Source organism: Gavialis gangeticus, unplaced genomic scaffold (genome assembly GCF_001723915.1).
Source record: "Gavialis gangeticus isolate Ggan-Ray unplaced genomic scaffold, GavGan_comp1, whole genome shotgun sequence".
Lineage (NCBI taxonomy): Eukaryota > Metazoa > Chordata > Crocodylia > Gavialidae > Gavialis > Gavialis gangeticus.
In genome coordinates, this window is record NW_017729032.1 from 51,750,007 (window position 1) to 51,764,927 (window position 14,921).

At 44.2% G+C, this 14,921-nt stretch overlaps 1 protein-coding gene across 4 annotated transcripts in view; it reads right to left on the reverse strand.

Annotated features, from left to right (window-relative positions):
• The window catches only part of STARD13 (StAR related lipid transfer domain containing 13), a 591,561-nt gene that overhangs the window by 49,977 nt on the left and 526,663 nt on the right, over positions 1-14,921 (reverse strand). For all 4 annotated transcript variants that reach the window (XR_002098906.1, XM_019524484.1, XM_019524483.1 and 1 more), the window contains 2 exons: positions 14,542-14,613; positions 7,797-7,878 (listed from right to left, as the gene is read on the reverse strand). Coding sequence is in view for 2 of the 4 variants with exons in the window: in XM_019524484.1 (XP_019380029.1) it covers positions 7,797-7,878; positions 14,542-14,613 (154 nt within the window). In the remaining 2 variants the exon portion in view is untranslated. The remainder of the gene's footprint in view (positions 1-7,796; positions 7,879-14,541; positions 14,614-14,921) is intronic.

The window sequence follows — 14,921 nt, forward strand, 5'->3', positions numbered from 1 at the left end:
ATTGTTCCTCCCCAGGTGCATCACCTTACACTTGTCCGTGTTAAACCCCATCCTGTTCTCCTCCGCCCATCCTTGTAACCTATCTACGTCCAACTGTAGCCTGTTGCTCCCCTCTGTTGTGCCCACATCCCCCCAGCAGTTGTGCCCAGCTATTGCAATAAACTGTTAAGCACTCAAATTTACCTAACTAAATCAAGTGAAACTTTCAAGTAGCATAAGCTAGTCCATTCCTGCAAAATCAGCTCATTAAACAGGTATCTTGAACTCCCTGTGTGTCTGTATAATGAGAAAAATGAGAGAGAGACATTTTTAGATATAAACTCATAACCTTATAGTTAGGGATACTGAGTATCTGCAGTTTCCTCTGAAATTGTTCAACATCCTGTACAGTCAGGCCATAAATCATTAACTCCATTAGTCTGTAATGGGCAATGGAGATGCATTAGCTGAAAAGCAGAGGTACAGTTTTCTTATGCCTTCATAGCAAACTGATTTCCCCAGAAGCTTTCAAAATAGTTTAACAAGCAGCCCTATACTCAAAGCCTATTTGCAGTTCTTAGAGAGGAGAATGTATAGCACAAAGAAGATGCATTTCAGATTCAAAGGATGATGCTTCTCCTTTTAGTCAATGCAATACCATATGCATCTGAAGAAATAAATGATTTATCTGAGATAGAACATGGATTTACGGTAGAAGGGAAAGGGAGAGTCAAAGGCCAATGGCTTGCATTTTGTTTTATTTGCAATGACGTAACCTTAGAAGCCAATCGGGGTTTCATAAGTAGCCAAGGGCAAAATCTGTATTCACTCCCAAAAAAGGACTCTCCTCTATTGTGGACAGCTTTTGAAATCATGTGGTCAGACAAACCAAACAGACTAAACAAGAAGTGGTAATTTTCCCACTAACTCTACCGGAAAGCCAGGATTATTTCAGTCATAAATTGATGGGTTACTTTTTTAAAAGAGTCAGTCTCATTAACTCAGAGACATTACCAGCTACACTGTTATCCCGACTGCTTTCTAAACTGATATTTGTATAAAGAAACTATTCCATCAAAAAACAGAGCCAACTTTAATAGGAGCCTGTGCCTCAACCTCAGCTTTTAGCTTCTGTCATCTACAAAATTATAACACATTCTGGGGCTTTTCCAAAATCATGGAAAGATTTGCCAATACATTTACAGGATTAAAGATCAGCTTTATTAGTTTGCCTATTACCAGCATCTCCAATTAAATCCAGTCTGTTTGAACTTCTCACATGCTGTTGGTGTGCCAATGGAGGCAGACAGCCTTCCCATCTGCTTATAACTATTATGTGAGTGACAGCCAAAGCCTCATTAAAACATAAGTCTTTGACTGAAAGACAGGCACTCATGTCCTGATCAAAGAGGAAGAGGCCACTGAGTTGCTATCTACACTTTTCATGTCATCGCCTCAGAACAACGGAGAGGTTACAGTGTTCGTAGGTTTAACAAAACATGAACCTTGAGTTTAAAGGGAAGACAGTACAACACATGTCAAATGAAATAAACAACACTGGTAGGTATCACAGGAGGGTTTGGCATTAAAAAAATAAATATATAGCTGTATCAAAGCACTTGTCAGAGAAACTGCAAAATATTTAGTGAAATCTTGCAGCTCATACTATAAATAGAAGGTCAGTGAAGTTTTCTCAATTTGTTCTTCACACAATAATAATACTGTTATTGATAAGCACCATCACTTATATGTATAACATGGAATCACTGAGCATCAAGGCATCAAATTTTGCTGTTACTGTCCATTATGCTGCAGGCTCTTTGCCTGTTGTATCCTGTACAGCCCCAAACAGTGACTGACAAGTAAATAAATAAATAAAGCAAGGCAGAAGCTTCATAACTAGGAAATCTAGTGGGTGGCCTACTATCCATCTTCAACAGTTTTCCAGATTATCTTAAGACATCTTTGAAGTGACTTTGAACTGTGGGAACTCCCCCTGAATCTGGTCTGCAGTTGCTTTGTAGCAGCTGCGGGGGAATTCAGCCAATGGTACACGAGGGTCATGCAGAAACTATTCTGCCAGAAGGAACTAAATGCAATTGTGTGGCAGAGAGGGAGTAATCAACTGGGAAGGACATCTTCTGTGTTTGCAGATCAGAGGCTGCACTCTGCTGTGGATCTTCAGGATCCAGGGGTGAGAGAGAACTCATTGCATTAAACTTGGTGACCCATAGGCCACACCTCAAGGGGATGTTCTGCAGGGAACTGCCATGGTTAATTATTGCTATTTTGTATTAACATTGTGCCCAGAAGCCTTCACTGTGCACAAGGAGCCCATTGTTCTAGATCTGTACAAACAGGGAACAAAGAGATGGTCCCCATTCAAAAGAGCTACCTGGTAGGCCTGTGTGAAGTAGAAAGTATTTGCTCTGGATTCAGATTCAGTGATTCAGAGGGACAGTGATTCGATGCGGTGATTTGAATCACTGTCCCGATTCAATTCAGCCGAATCTGAAGATATTCGGTGCCAAATCTTATTCAGCCATAGACTATACAGGCAGACAGTGCAGGCGGGAGCAGCTGAGGGAGCAGCCGAACAAGCCTCGGCTTGAACCGGAAGCCCCAGGAGAAGCCGCAGCTCGTCCGGCTGCTCCCCCAGCTGCCCACCCCCACCACTGGGGTGAGGCAGGCAGTCCTGGCAGCCCCAGGAGAAGCCATGGGAGCTGGGGGGAATGATTGGGGAGCTGGGGGATTGAACCAGGAACTGGTGAATCGAGTTGGGAGCTGGGGGGAATGATCAGGGGCTGGAGGACTAAACAGGGGCTTCCTCCCAGCTCCTGGTTCGATTCCTCCAGCTCCCAGTTCGATCCCCCAGCTCCCAGTCATTCCCCTAGCTCCCCGATCATTCCCCGCAGCCCCTGTGGCTTTTCCCAGGGCTGCCAGCTCAAGCCACAGCTTGTCTGGGTGCTCCCCTGGTTGACCCCCACACTGGAGTGAGGTACTCAGTGCTGGCAGCCCCGGGAGAAGCTGTGGGGGCTGGGGAAAATGATTGGGAACTGAGGGGAATGATCAGGGAGCTGGGGGATCGAACCAGGAACTGGGGAATTGAACTGGGAGCTGGGTAGAAGCCCCTGTTCATTCCCCCAGCTCGTGTTCGATCCCCTAGCTCACCAATCAATCCCCCAGCCCCCGCTGCTTCTCCTGGGGCTGCCAGCACTGCCTGCCTCATCCCGGTGGGGGGGCAGCTAGGGGAGCAGCCAGCAAGCCACGGCTTCTCCTAGGGCTGCCGGCTCAAGCTGGGACTTGTCCGGCTGCTCCCTCAGCTGCTCCCGCCGGCACTGTCGAGTGCCTGCCTGTACAGTCTATGTTCAAATCTCTGAATCTCTCTGAATTGATTCAGAGGCTTCTGACTTGATACGAAAAGATTAATGGGTCTCCGGTTCGATTTGGATTTGGGGATTCGGTCACCAAATTGAGCCAAATCTCCTCTGAATCGAATTGGCTACCAAAGCTTCACACAGCCCTACTGCCTGGTCTCCTGTCATGGTTTAGCCTGTGAAAGGGCAACCTCTGGTTCTTTGTTAATGGACTGTACATCGAAGCTAAGGTCTGTGTGCCACGATTGGCAGGAGTGACAGGGAGAAGTTTGTACCTATTCCATAGATAAACAGAAGACTGTTTCCAGTCCTCTCATTCAGCACTTTCCCTGAGCATAACAGAGTCATAGTCATACAGAAGTAGGGCTGGAAGGAACCTCCAGAGGTCCTCCAGTCTAACCCCCTTGGCAAGACAGGTTCATCCTCATCCAAACCATCCAATACAAATCATAATCTAAAATCTAGATAAGACAATTGTCAAAAGAATAATAAAGATTCAAGCATTTAGACTTTACGATGGGCTACATATGTACATGGGCCATAAGCCCACTCACTGAACTGAACAGGAACCTTTTGATTGACATTAAGGTGACCTGGATTGGGCACTTCCTGTGCCTACAGAGAACCTGGTCAATCTTTTAATGGAACCTTGAACAACTTCATCTTTTTAAAAAAACCCATAAAGTTTTAAAAACACTGGAATTACAAAATAACTAAATAGACTGCAGAATACATAATAATTTTAAAGTTTTTCAGTAGTATAACAATCTATATACAATGATACATAAAGTAAATGCATGCTATCAAATAGACAACTCTGAACAGAGAATGGATGAAATATAATAATACTGAATTAAATTAAGGCTTCTTGCTGTTTGGCACTTTTGAAAATGAGTATATTTATCTAGGGGCCTAAATATTGATTTAGGAGAAGAACATTATATACTTATTTTGTCAAATCTTGGTCATTAGATCCTAACAATATGTTAAAAGAATGATATTTAGAGTGTGAAGTCAAGATTTCAACTGCTTGAATTTTCATTCTACATTATGTTCTTTTAAATTCTTTGTATGAAATGTCCTAGGTTTTAAGGTACAAATAAATTTTATTACATGCAACTGTAACAAAGCTTCATCATGCTTCATAAGCAGGGCTGATCTCTGAGCACTGCTGCTCAGACTTTCACCACTTGAATCAAATGTATTTGAGCAGGAGACTGCTATTCTTGAGTGAAAGGCTTTCTACTGGAACTAGATGCATGTCCAATAGTTGCTTTGAGAGATCTTGGCTCACCATATGGGAGTTGAGAGAGCTCCTGCTCTTTGGAATGTGTGCTGGTTTTGGAGTGGATAAGAAGACACCCTCCTGGCTTTTACCCACCTACATTTTCACTACAGCTCTCTTTGGAAGTTCCCAGAGAAGCGTCTGCTTCTGCTGCTTTGGATGTTGCATAGGTCAAGTCATGAAATATTCATGTTCAATCAATATTATGGTAAGCTAACAAGGAATACTAAGGAGAGGGAAAATGGTGATTTTCTGCCATTACTCTCTCAATAAAATCTAAGTATCATCTCATGAAATCAAATAAAAGGTACTTCTCTAATGCAAGGGGTTTTCCCCTTCCACATTTCAAAGACCTGCTATAAATAATAGAGGTGTAATAATGTCTGAAATAGTCACTAAACTCTTTTATAGTAGGACTGCTTAGGCATTCTAAATATACAATGCTCCTGGCAGACATTATTTTCATCACATGCCAGGAACTGAGGACTTTTGTCACTCAGTGAAAATGTTCCTGGCTTGATGTTCAAGGGGCAACAGTGTGAAGGGGATAAAAGCAGCACCAGAGCTTGCCCTGCCAGTGTTCACCAGTTAGAGAAGCTGAAGAGCTACTGCCAGGGGTAGATCCAAGTCACCCCTTCCGCCCCTGCCAACACCTGCTGTGCAGTGAATGTCTCATGTCCCACTGACCACCACTTTTGTCTGCTGTCCCTTATACCCTGATCAATCTGAATCATGACTCTGATGTTCCAGCTTTAAAGATAAACTCAAATAAAAAATAACAAATACATTTAGCTCAGCAGTATGTGCTGAATGTCCCGCTAATTGGTCTGAAGGCTTGGTCATGCATTCTTTGGAAGTTAGAGGGAGTTCTGGGTACACAAGGAATGTGAAACTGGGCCCAAGCAGGATACTCAGCACCCGCAAAAACAGCTGACCATTTTGTCTTTTGTTTTCCATTTCATAATACGATGTCTTAGCCAGCTGGCCTTCATGTGACACCCAGCATGCATCTTACATCAATGCCACCACAGACACTGTGAGGGCCTGGAGCTGGCCTGCAGCAGTCAGATACGCTCTAGGGATTCATAATGCATTGCACAGTTTTGAAAATATTGATTTGATTTGTAACGACTGATGGGCTGACATGATTTGTTGTACTTCCTGAACTAGAATCTTGACATTTGGCATAATCACTCAGCATGGGTCACTGGGAAAAAAAAACAACCTCTCCATCACCTTTCTGTGAGGAAGACACCAAGAGATCAGTTTAACAATTAAAAACATCAATGCTAGTTCCTTCTTAGAGGGAGTTTTGTACTGAGATATATGTGGAATAAACCCAGTGTATCTAGTGAGCCAGGAGCTGCATGTGCTCACCAACAGGCTCAGCTTCTCATTAGTGCTCTCATTACTTCATGTACAATGCCACACAAAAGCTAGCTCCACTAATTCCAGGTCAGAAGGCAGGGCACATGAAACAAGCATTGCATGTCTCTTTACAGTTCCATGGGGCCACTGTAATTGGGCAATAAAGAGGCATCCCAAGTTCCTAACTGTTTCTGTTGTGAAGAAATCTTCAGAAATGTAAACCAAGTACAACTGCTGCAGAGGTGTTTTGGTGAGTCCACAGAGAACCTGGAACAACATCTCTACAAGCAGTGAATTACGCCATTTATCTTAAGCCCCCTGGAGAAGAACCGTACTCGAGGAACTCAGCAGGGCTCAGCAAACAGAATGATCATATTTCAAATGTTTTCACATTTCCTGAGAATGATGTCTTACGTGGGTGGAACTTTGTGAGTGGAGTCCATTAGTGTCACCATTGTTTCTTCCCAGACTTGATGATATTAGTCTATATTAAAGCAGACTATATTAAAGCTTCATACTATATTAAAGTGCATGACTTTCTTCATATTGAATTGATATAAATGTATTTGTGTGTGGGAGGAGGCAGTGTTCATCAGGGACTGGAAAGTTCGTGCCAGGCTATGGAACAACAGTGCCACTGGTCTATAGCTACTCCATTCCCCTCAAACCTTTGAGAATAATGGAAATAGCAGTGGTTCCCCAACTAATGGTTGGGACCATTTGGGGTTGTGGCACTTACAAACAGAGCTGTACCCCCATTCTCCCCCACCAAGTTCAATTACTGTAGATGGACTCAGACCAGGAATGGGGTTCCTGCCCCCAAAGGATTGAGAACTGCTGGGTTATAGGATGCACTTAATGGTCCTTCCCACTGGCTTCTCCGAAGTGGTTTCCTAGTATGGGCTCATTAATCCCTCCAAGCATACAATCCCATAAGCAGCAGAGCTGTACTTAATTCTCTTACATCTTTAGCCCCAGACATGGAAGAAGGGACAGGTTTTGATCCAAAAATCACATCTAGATTATCTCTGCTTAATCTGATGTTGTCACTGAGAAAGCTTCTTTTTTATGTACTGGACCTTGCCTGCTTTGTGCCAGAAGTTGTCTTGTACTTGGGCATGTGGAAGGGAGCAGAGCAAGCTGACTATGGGGGAAAAAGAAGAGGAACGGTGTCTTCACACTGCAGTTCTCTTTGCCTACCCAAAGACCTTTTCCAGAATAATCAAAAAGTTGGTGCACTCTGGAACACAGTGAAACTGCATGTGGTATATTGTCCCTGAGCATGGAATAAACAGCTCTACAATGTTGATCCTCATCCTGGTAGCAATGACAATAACAATAGCAAAGCAAGGACCAATGACAGTACAACAGTATAGGAGCTATTCCTGCCAGGAAGAAGCAAGATTTTGCATTTTGTGGAAAGAAGGCTTCTGCTCCTTCACCGATTAACAGAAGAGTTACCTATATGTAGTTCACGCATGAATCCATAATTTATACTGGGTTGGTTAGTTTTGCCCCTTGTTCTTTCCAAAAGCCACTAATTCCTTTCCACTAATGGGATAGTGTAATGATGGATTTAGGTCTTTTTTAAATCTTGTGATTCTTTGGTGAGAAATTTGGGGCCTCCTTTAGGATCTTCTGTCCAAGATTATATATCATATTTTGAAGACTGTTAATTGTACCTATTCAATTTGCAAAGACAAACACACACTGGAATATTGCTTTAAAAGTAACACATATATTATGATTGTTAAGGTATCGGGAAAGACCCATCAGATGTTATTTACCTGCAAAGAGGTTCTACAAGGTCCTTATCAAGAAAATCATGGTCTGTCTTTACAGCTGCAATGTCAATAGGAAACTGGGAATCTATAAGGGAGACATAACATTAAAGCAACTGCTTATTATTCAAAAGGAAACATACAGCCTATGTTAAAAACATACTGCAGTGTCTTGTCAACAGAAATACAGTCTGACCTATTTCACATGGTTGCTTCTAATGCAATGTCCATGCCTTACTCAGTCATTTCTCATCATTTCATGTTTATTATATTAAAAGTGAAGTTGAAAGATCTGTGCACAAAAGGGGTGGTAACATATCTGAGTTTGTATTGATAAAATGTTAAATTATAAGCTTTTCTTTCTGATCACTGATGGGAAAAAAGTGAGAGCTGAGAATAACTTTAACATTCCCATTTTTCACATAAGAAGCAAGGCTGTCCAATCCAACCCTTATGAGTTAGGGAAATATTTGCTCGACAGATTTTCCCATGAAATAGACTGTTTTGACTTTTTGTTTTTAACATCATTCACAATACCAGAGAGTTCAGATAAAGGGTGATTGAAGTAACAGATGAGAAGAAATGAGCTTAATGTACTATTCACCCCAACCATTAGCTGGAAATTTAAAAACAAAGCTAGAAATCTGGGAGCTGACATTTATAATAAAAAGTGACATGCCCCGACAAATTACTGGGCTCCAGTATAACAGTGGAATGGACTCCAGCATTGTAGTTATACTCCAGATTGTTTTGCAGTCCTTTATGTCCCACAGCAGTCAAAACTGATATAAAAAATATAGCCAACATTTTTAAACACTAAAAACAAGTACCTGAGTCCATTTTCAGATGTCTATATACATGACCTGATTTTCAGAGCTGCTGAGCACCCTCAGCTCATTTTGACTTTAAAGCAATTGTGGATGCCTAGCACAGACCAGTAACTGGAGGGGCTCAAGGGAACATTCCTCCCCACCCTCAACTTCAGGTAAAAAGGTAATATTCTCCCAACTTTGATCTGGAAGAAAAGAAGGTGTGGAAAAGAGGCTAAACCCACCCTCAGGAAGTCTGTGCTATGCAGAAGCAGAGCTAAGCATTCTCACCTTCATACAGACTAGGTAAGAGGAGAAAAGGCTTACACCTCTCTGCTGCCAACTCCAGATTCTGTCATGAGAGGCAGGCAGAGAAAAGAATTCCCCTTCTTCCTGTGGGCTCCACTAGCTCCAACAATTTTGGGGCCAGGGTTTCAATATCCCTTTACTTTTACATGGTTGCTGATATTGGTTTCCACTGAGAGTGGAACAAATATTGAAAGCTCTGGACACTACCAGCTTTGCAGAATGGCTGCATTTTGAAACTCATTTTGCACTTAGTTTGTGTTTTCATTTCCATTTTCTTTCTTGGCTGAGTTTCCCAATCTCTCGTCAGCATGTTAAAATAAACTTCTAACCTTCCTCCTCCTCTTCCTCATTTTTCCTTCATCATCAGCTACTCCTTTCTTGTTCCTCCCCAATCACTGCTCACATTTAAATGTCAGTAGCATAATTAAGGGTCGGCAACCAGGGCATGAGCCCCAGGGACCGAGTAAAAGTGGGCACTGGGATGGAGACAAGGAGATTCCAAGGCTCTGGATGTGTGGAGTGGAACTGATTCAGGAGCTCCCCTCAGGGGATAACACCTATCACAGAATAATAAAATCATAGAAAATTAGGGCTGGAAGGGACTCAGGAGGTCATCTAGTCCAATCCCCTGCTCAAAGCAGGACCATCCCCAACTAGATTATCCCAGCCAAGACTTTGTCTAGCCAAGTCTTAAAAAACTCCAAGCATGGAAATTCTACAACCTCTCTGGGTAACCTGTTCCAGTACTTCACTACCTTCCACATGACAGAGTTTTTCCTAATCTCTAACCCCAACTTCCCTTACTGCAACTTCAGACCACTGCTGCTTGTTCTGTCATCTGCCACCACTGAGAACAGTCCTCTTTGGACTACCCTTCAGATAGTTGAGGGCTGCTATTAAATCCCCTCTCAGCCTTCTCTTCTCTAGACTAAATAAGCCCAGTTCCTTCAGCCTCTCTTCAGAAGTCATGTTCTCCAACCCTCTATTTTTGTTGCCCTCTACTGCACTCTCTCCACTTTGTCCGCATAATTTCTGTAATGGGGGGGCCCAAAACTGGACACAGGACTCAGGTGTGGCCCCACTAGTGCTGAATACAGGGGCAACAGTCCTACGAATGCAGCCCAGTATGCCAGTAGCTTTCTTCATCAACAAGGGCACACTCTTGGCTCATATTCAGATTCTTGTCCGCTGTAACCCCTTGGTCCTTTTCTGCAGAGCTGCTGCTTAGCCAGTTGGTCCCCAGTCTGTACCTGGGCATGGGATTTTTCCATCCTAGTGCAGGACCGTGCGCTTGTCCCTATTGGACTTTATCTGATTTCATTTGGTGCAATCCTCCAATTTGTCTAGGTCTCTCTACATCATAGCCCTACCTTCCAGCATATCTACTACTTCCTGCACCTTGCTGTCATCTGCGAACTTGCTGAGGGCGCACTCCAAACCATCTTCCAGATCATTGATGGAAACACTGAACAAAACTAGTCCCTGCATCAAGTGTGGGGCACTCCACTTGATACCAGTTAGACATTGAACCGTTGATTACTACCCTTTGAGCTTAACAATCTAGCCAGTTTTCTATCTTACAGTCCATTCATCAAACCTATACTTTCTTAGCTTGCTTCCAAGAATGTTGTAGGACACCATATCAAAAGCCTTGCTAAAGGCAAGGTAGATCACATCCACTGCTCTCCCCACATCCACAGAGCCAGTCATAATAGAAGGCAATCAGGTTGATCAGGCCCTTGTTGAATCCAAGCTGACTGTTTCTAATCACCTTCTACTCCTCCAGGTCCTTAGAAATGGAACCCTTGAGGACCTGCTCCATGATTTTTCCAGGGACTCAAGCGAGGCTCACTGGTTTGTAGTTCTCTGGATCTTCCTTCTTCCCTTTCTTAAAGATGTACATTATATTTGCCCATTTCCAGTTGTCTGCGACCTCTTTTGACCACCATGAGCTTTCAAAGATAATGGCTAGCAGGTCTGCAATCACATCAGTTAGTTTCCTCGGCATCTGTGGGTGTGTCCAGATGAGCACGTACATGTGTCTTGCAGTGTCTCAAAGCTGCAAGAGGCACATTTGGGAATGAGAAAATGTCCTACACGCTGCAAATTTGCAGCACAGGGGCAAAATGAGATCCCTGGATATCCAGGGGTCAAAAAAAACTGTACAGTCCTGGACCATGTCCTGAGGCAGTGGGAGGCTGGGTCTTACACAGAGATGCTCTGGTAGCAGCCAGAGCATCTCTATGGCTGGCCCTCACCCTGGTGCTGAAGAACACTACCTGCTGGTGCAGGGCAAGCAGCGTGCCAGCCGCAGGGAGTTGGACCCGGGCTCCAGTGTCGGTAAGTAGGAGGTGGGGGGCTGGAGGAGGGCAGAGGGGACCATGTCCCTTGCTAATTGCAACTGCAAATGCACTTCTTGATTTCATCCCTGCATGTCCAAGAAACACTCTTATACTCCTCCCTAGTCATTTGTCCAAGTTTCCACTTCTTGTAAGCTTTCTTTTTGTGTTTTAGCTCACCGAAGAGTCCCTGCTAAGCCAAGCTGGTCTTCTGTCATACTTACTAGTGTTCCTGTGCATTAGTATAGATTGTCCCTGTGCTCTCAGTAAGGCTTCTTTAAAGTATCACCAACTCTCCTGGACTCCTCAGACTGGCCTCCCAGGGGACCCTGCCATCAGTTCCCTGAGTGAGTCACAGTCTGCTTTTCTGAAGTCCATGTTCCTTACTCTGCTGCTCTCCTTCCTTTCCTTTCTCAGGAACCTGAACTCAGTCATCTCGTCATCACTGCTGCCCAAGTTGCCATCCACTACTACATTTCCCACCAATTCTTCCCTGTTTGTGAGGAGCAGGTCAAGAAGAGCATGGTTCCTACATGGCCTCTTGCACCAAAAAATTGTCCCCAATGCTCTCCAAAAACTTCCCACATTGTCTGTACATGGCTGTATTGCCCTTCCAGCAGATGTCAGGGTGACTGAAGTCCCCCATGAGAACCAAGGCCCATGATCAGGAAATTTCTGCTAGCTGTTTCAAGAAAGCCTCATCCACCACTTCCTCCTGGTCTGGTGGTCTATAGCAGACACCCACCATGACATTACCCTTGTCGCTCTTCCCTCTGACCCTAACCCAGGGACTTTCAACAGGTCTATCTCCAGTTTCATCCTGGAGCTCTGAGCGATCATATAGCTCTTTTACATAAAGTGCAACTCCTCCTCCTCTTCTCCCTCTCCTGTCCTTCCTGAACAGTTTACACCCATCCATGACAGTGCTCCAGTCATGCAAGCTGCCCCACCAAGTCTCTGTTATTCCAGTCACATTACAGTTCCTTGACTATGCGAGGACTTTCAATTCTTCCTGCTTGTTTCCCAGGCTTCATGCAATTGTGTACAAATACCTGAGGTAACTAGCCAATTGCCCTACTTTCTCAGGAAGAATGGGAAGGCCTCCCCTATTGTCCCTTCCTGCTTGTGCTTCTTTCAGGTCATCCAACTTCCCCACTTACCTCAGGGCTTTGGTCTCCATCCCCTGGCAAACCAAATTCAAAGCCTTCCTCCCTAGGTTAGCGAGCCTATCTGGGAAGATCTCATCTCTTCCTAACAATCCTTTTCCTTGGAACAACATCCTGTAGTCAAAGAAGCCAAAGCCCTGCTGGTGACACCATGTGCACAGCTATGCATTGATCTGCAGGATGCAACCACTCCCACCTAGGCCCTTCGTTTTGACTGGAAGGATCAAGGAGAACACCACCTGAGCCCCTGTCCCCTTCACCCCTACACACAGAGCCCTGTAGTCACTTTCGAACCGCTCAGGATCACCCTGGCAGTATCACTGGTGCCCACATGGATGAGCAGCGTGGAATAGTAGTCAGATAGCCAGATTCCCATCTGGCCCTCTCCCATCTGGCTGTCACTGGAAGGAACCTTCAAGCTGCAGTTCCCACAGTGCCAAACCAGGATGTACATGGAAACCTGGACTGTGAGTAGCCCTGCCTAGACAGACACCTCAGAGATTCAAGCAGAGGAAGAACTGGCAGTGGCAGTGGCTCTGGCATTGCAATATCCTCCAGTCATTTCCCTGGGTCTCTTAATCCACTGCCTCTCTCTTCTGGACCCTTTTACTAAGCAGACCTTCCCTAGCAAACTTCCCGGTTAAGATGGCCTGTTCACTGCTCCTTGGACCTGAAAGGTTCCCTTTTCTCTGCTAAGCTGCTTCCTCTCTCCAAGCTTCCAGTGAAGGAAAACGAGAGAGAGTTTCTGGGTAGGTTCCCTACAGAACTCCCCCTTGCTCTGAACTCTACTCAAACAAGGGTCTTAAGTATTGGTTTAACAGCTGACTTTCAGCTACTTGAATTAAATATATGTAGGCGAGTTACTCTTAATTAAAGAAAGCACTTTTCTTACAGGTTCCCCTTCAAAGCTGGGGGTGGCAAACTGACCTGGAAACTGACTTGTAAACTGCCCAGGTCACTCACACACTGGTCACTTGGGGAGTCTCATTTTATACCTTGCTGGTCCTGAACTGGCTCCACCCCCTTGTTAGGGCTTTTGTCAGACACAGGCAGCAATCACCCAGCAATCACCCAGCTGGCACAAATCCCAGCTGCTCAGAGAACACGGTCAAACACAGTCTACCAAATAAACATTCAGCAAGCCAAGCACCAGACAGTAATGAGTCTGCTGGCCAGGGTGCCTCTGCTAAATGTTATACCCCATGTTATATTAAAATATGTAAATAAATTATGCCTAGATTTAGGCCTTCCTCCTAAAAAAATCCCTGTTCATGGGAAAGCCTCTATATGAAGAGCGCAACTGAACTGAACAAACAGGGTGTTTGGTTCAGCACTGTCAACCCCAAGCATTCAAAATCACAAGTCAAGCCCTCAAACTCATGAAAAAATTATTAAAATTGCTTTTGGGTCCCTTTTAACTCATCTGGTTTGTGAAACTTTGAGGCTCGCAGAGGTCACTGTAGGTGAATCTAGATGTGCGCTTTACTGGAACATTGACTAATTAGCTCCACAGTCAAGTGTCCCCATCTGCTGGTATTAGGATGCAGCAAACTAACTCTGCTGTAAGATAGCATTAAGTTTGATTAAACACGTGTGTAGATGATGACCACCAGGTGCAAACTGTGCCCAGGCAGTCCGGCCAGCCACGGGACAGACCCACAGTTCCTGCCAGCCCCTCTGCTGTCTGATGCTGTCACCCAGAGCCTGGGGCTGATTCCCCATGACCAGCCCAGACCCATGACCAGCCCAGGGTGCTCCACCCTGGCTCAAATTGCTGCTGTCCCAGGTGCACATGTAAACAGTGCACCTGGGAGGGGCGTACTCTGGCTCAAATGGCTCTCAAGTTTATTGTGTTGCATTAATTGCATGTGTAGATGCACCCAGTGTCAAGCTTTTCTCCACAACATGAAGACAAGAAACTCACTTTTTAGAAATGAAATTAGAGATGTTTATGTACTCATTTGACTCTAGGAATGAAAACTTTCAGAAAATCAGTTCCTGTTGTTTACAATACCATCATGTGAACTGACAACACTATAGCTTGTAAGCTGTGCAGGCTCGGAGTGTGTAATGAAACGCATGGGACACTTTAGGAGTTATAACAATAGAAATATCCACAACAACCTACCTTCATAGAGATGAGCATATTGTGGAAATCCAGCAGCTCGTAACCAGTCACACGTTTCCTTTGCTTCAATTTCTGAAAAGCACAAGAAAGGAAAATAGGTTTATCCTATACATGTTTTGCTATTTTGCATCAGAAGTTATTTTAAATACACATAAATAATGAGACTTAATTTAATAACAGATGTTGACCGTACTAAATCATCATTCAACAAGTGCATTATGGGGCATCTGTTAAACAGGTGGCTATGAAACAAGCCCACCTGCCTCACAGGAATAGTGGAATTTGCACCACCCTTTGGAGATATCATATGCAGTAGGATGGATTGTCACCCTTAGGTCAACATTAGAAATGACCATCATATATGGGAGGTTTGCTCAAGC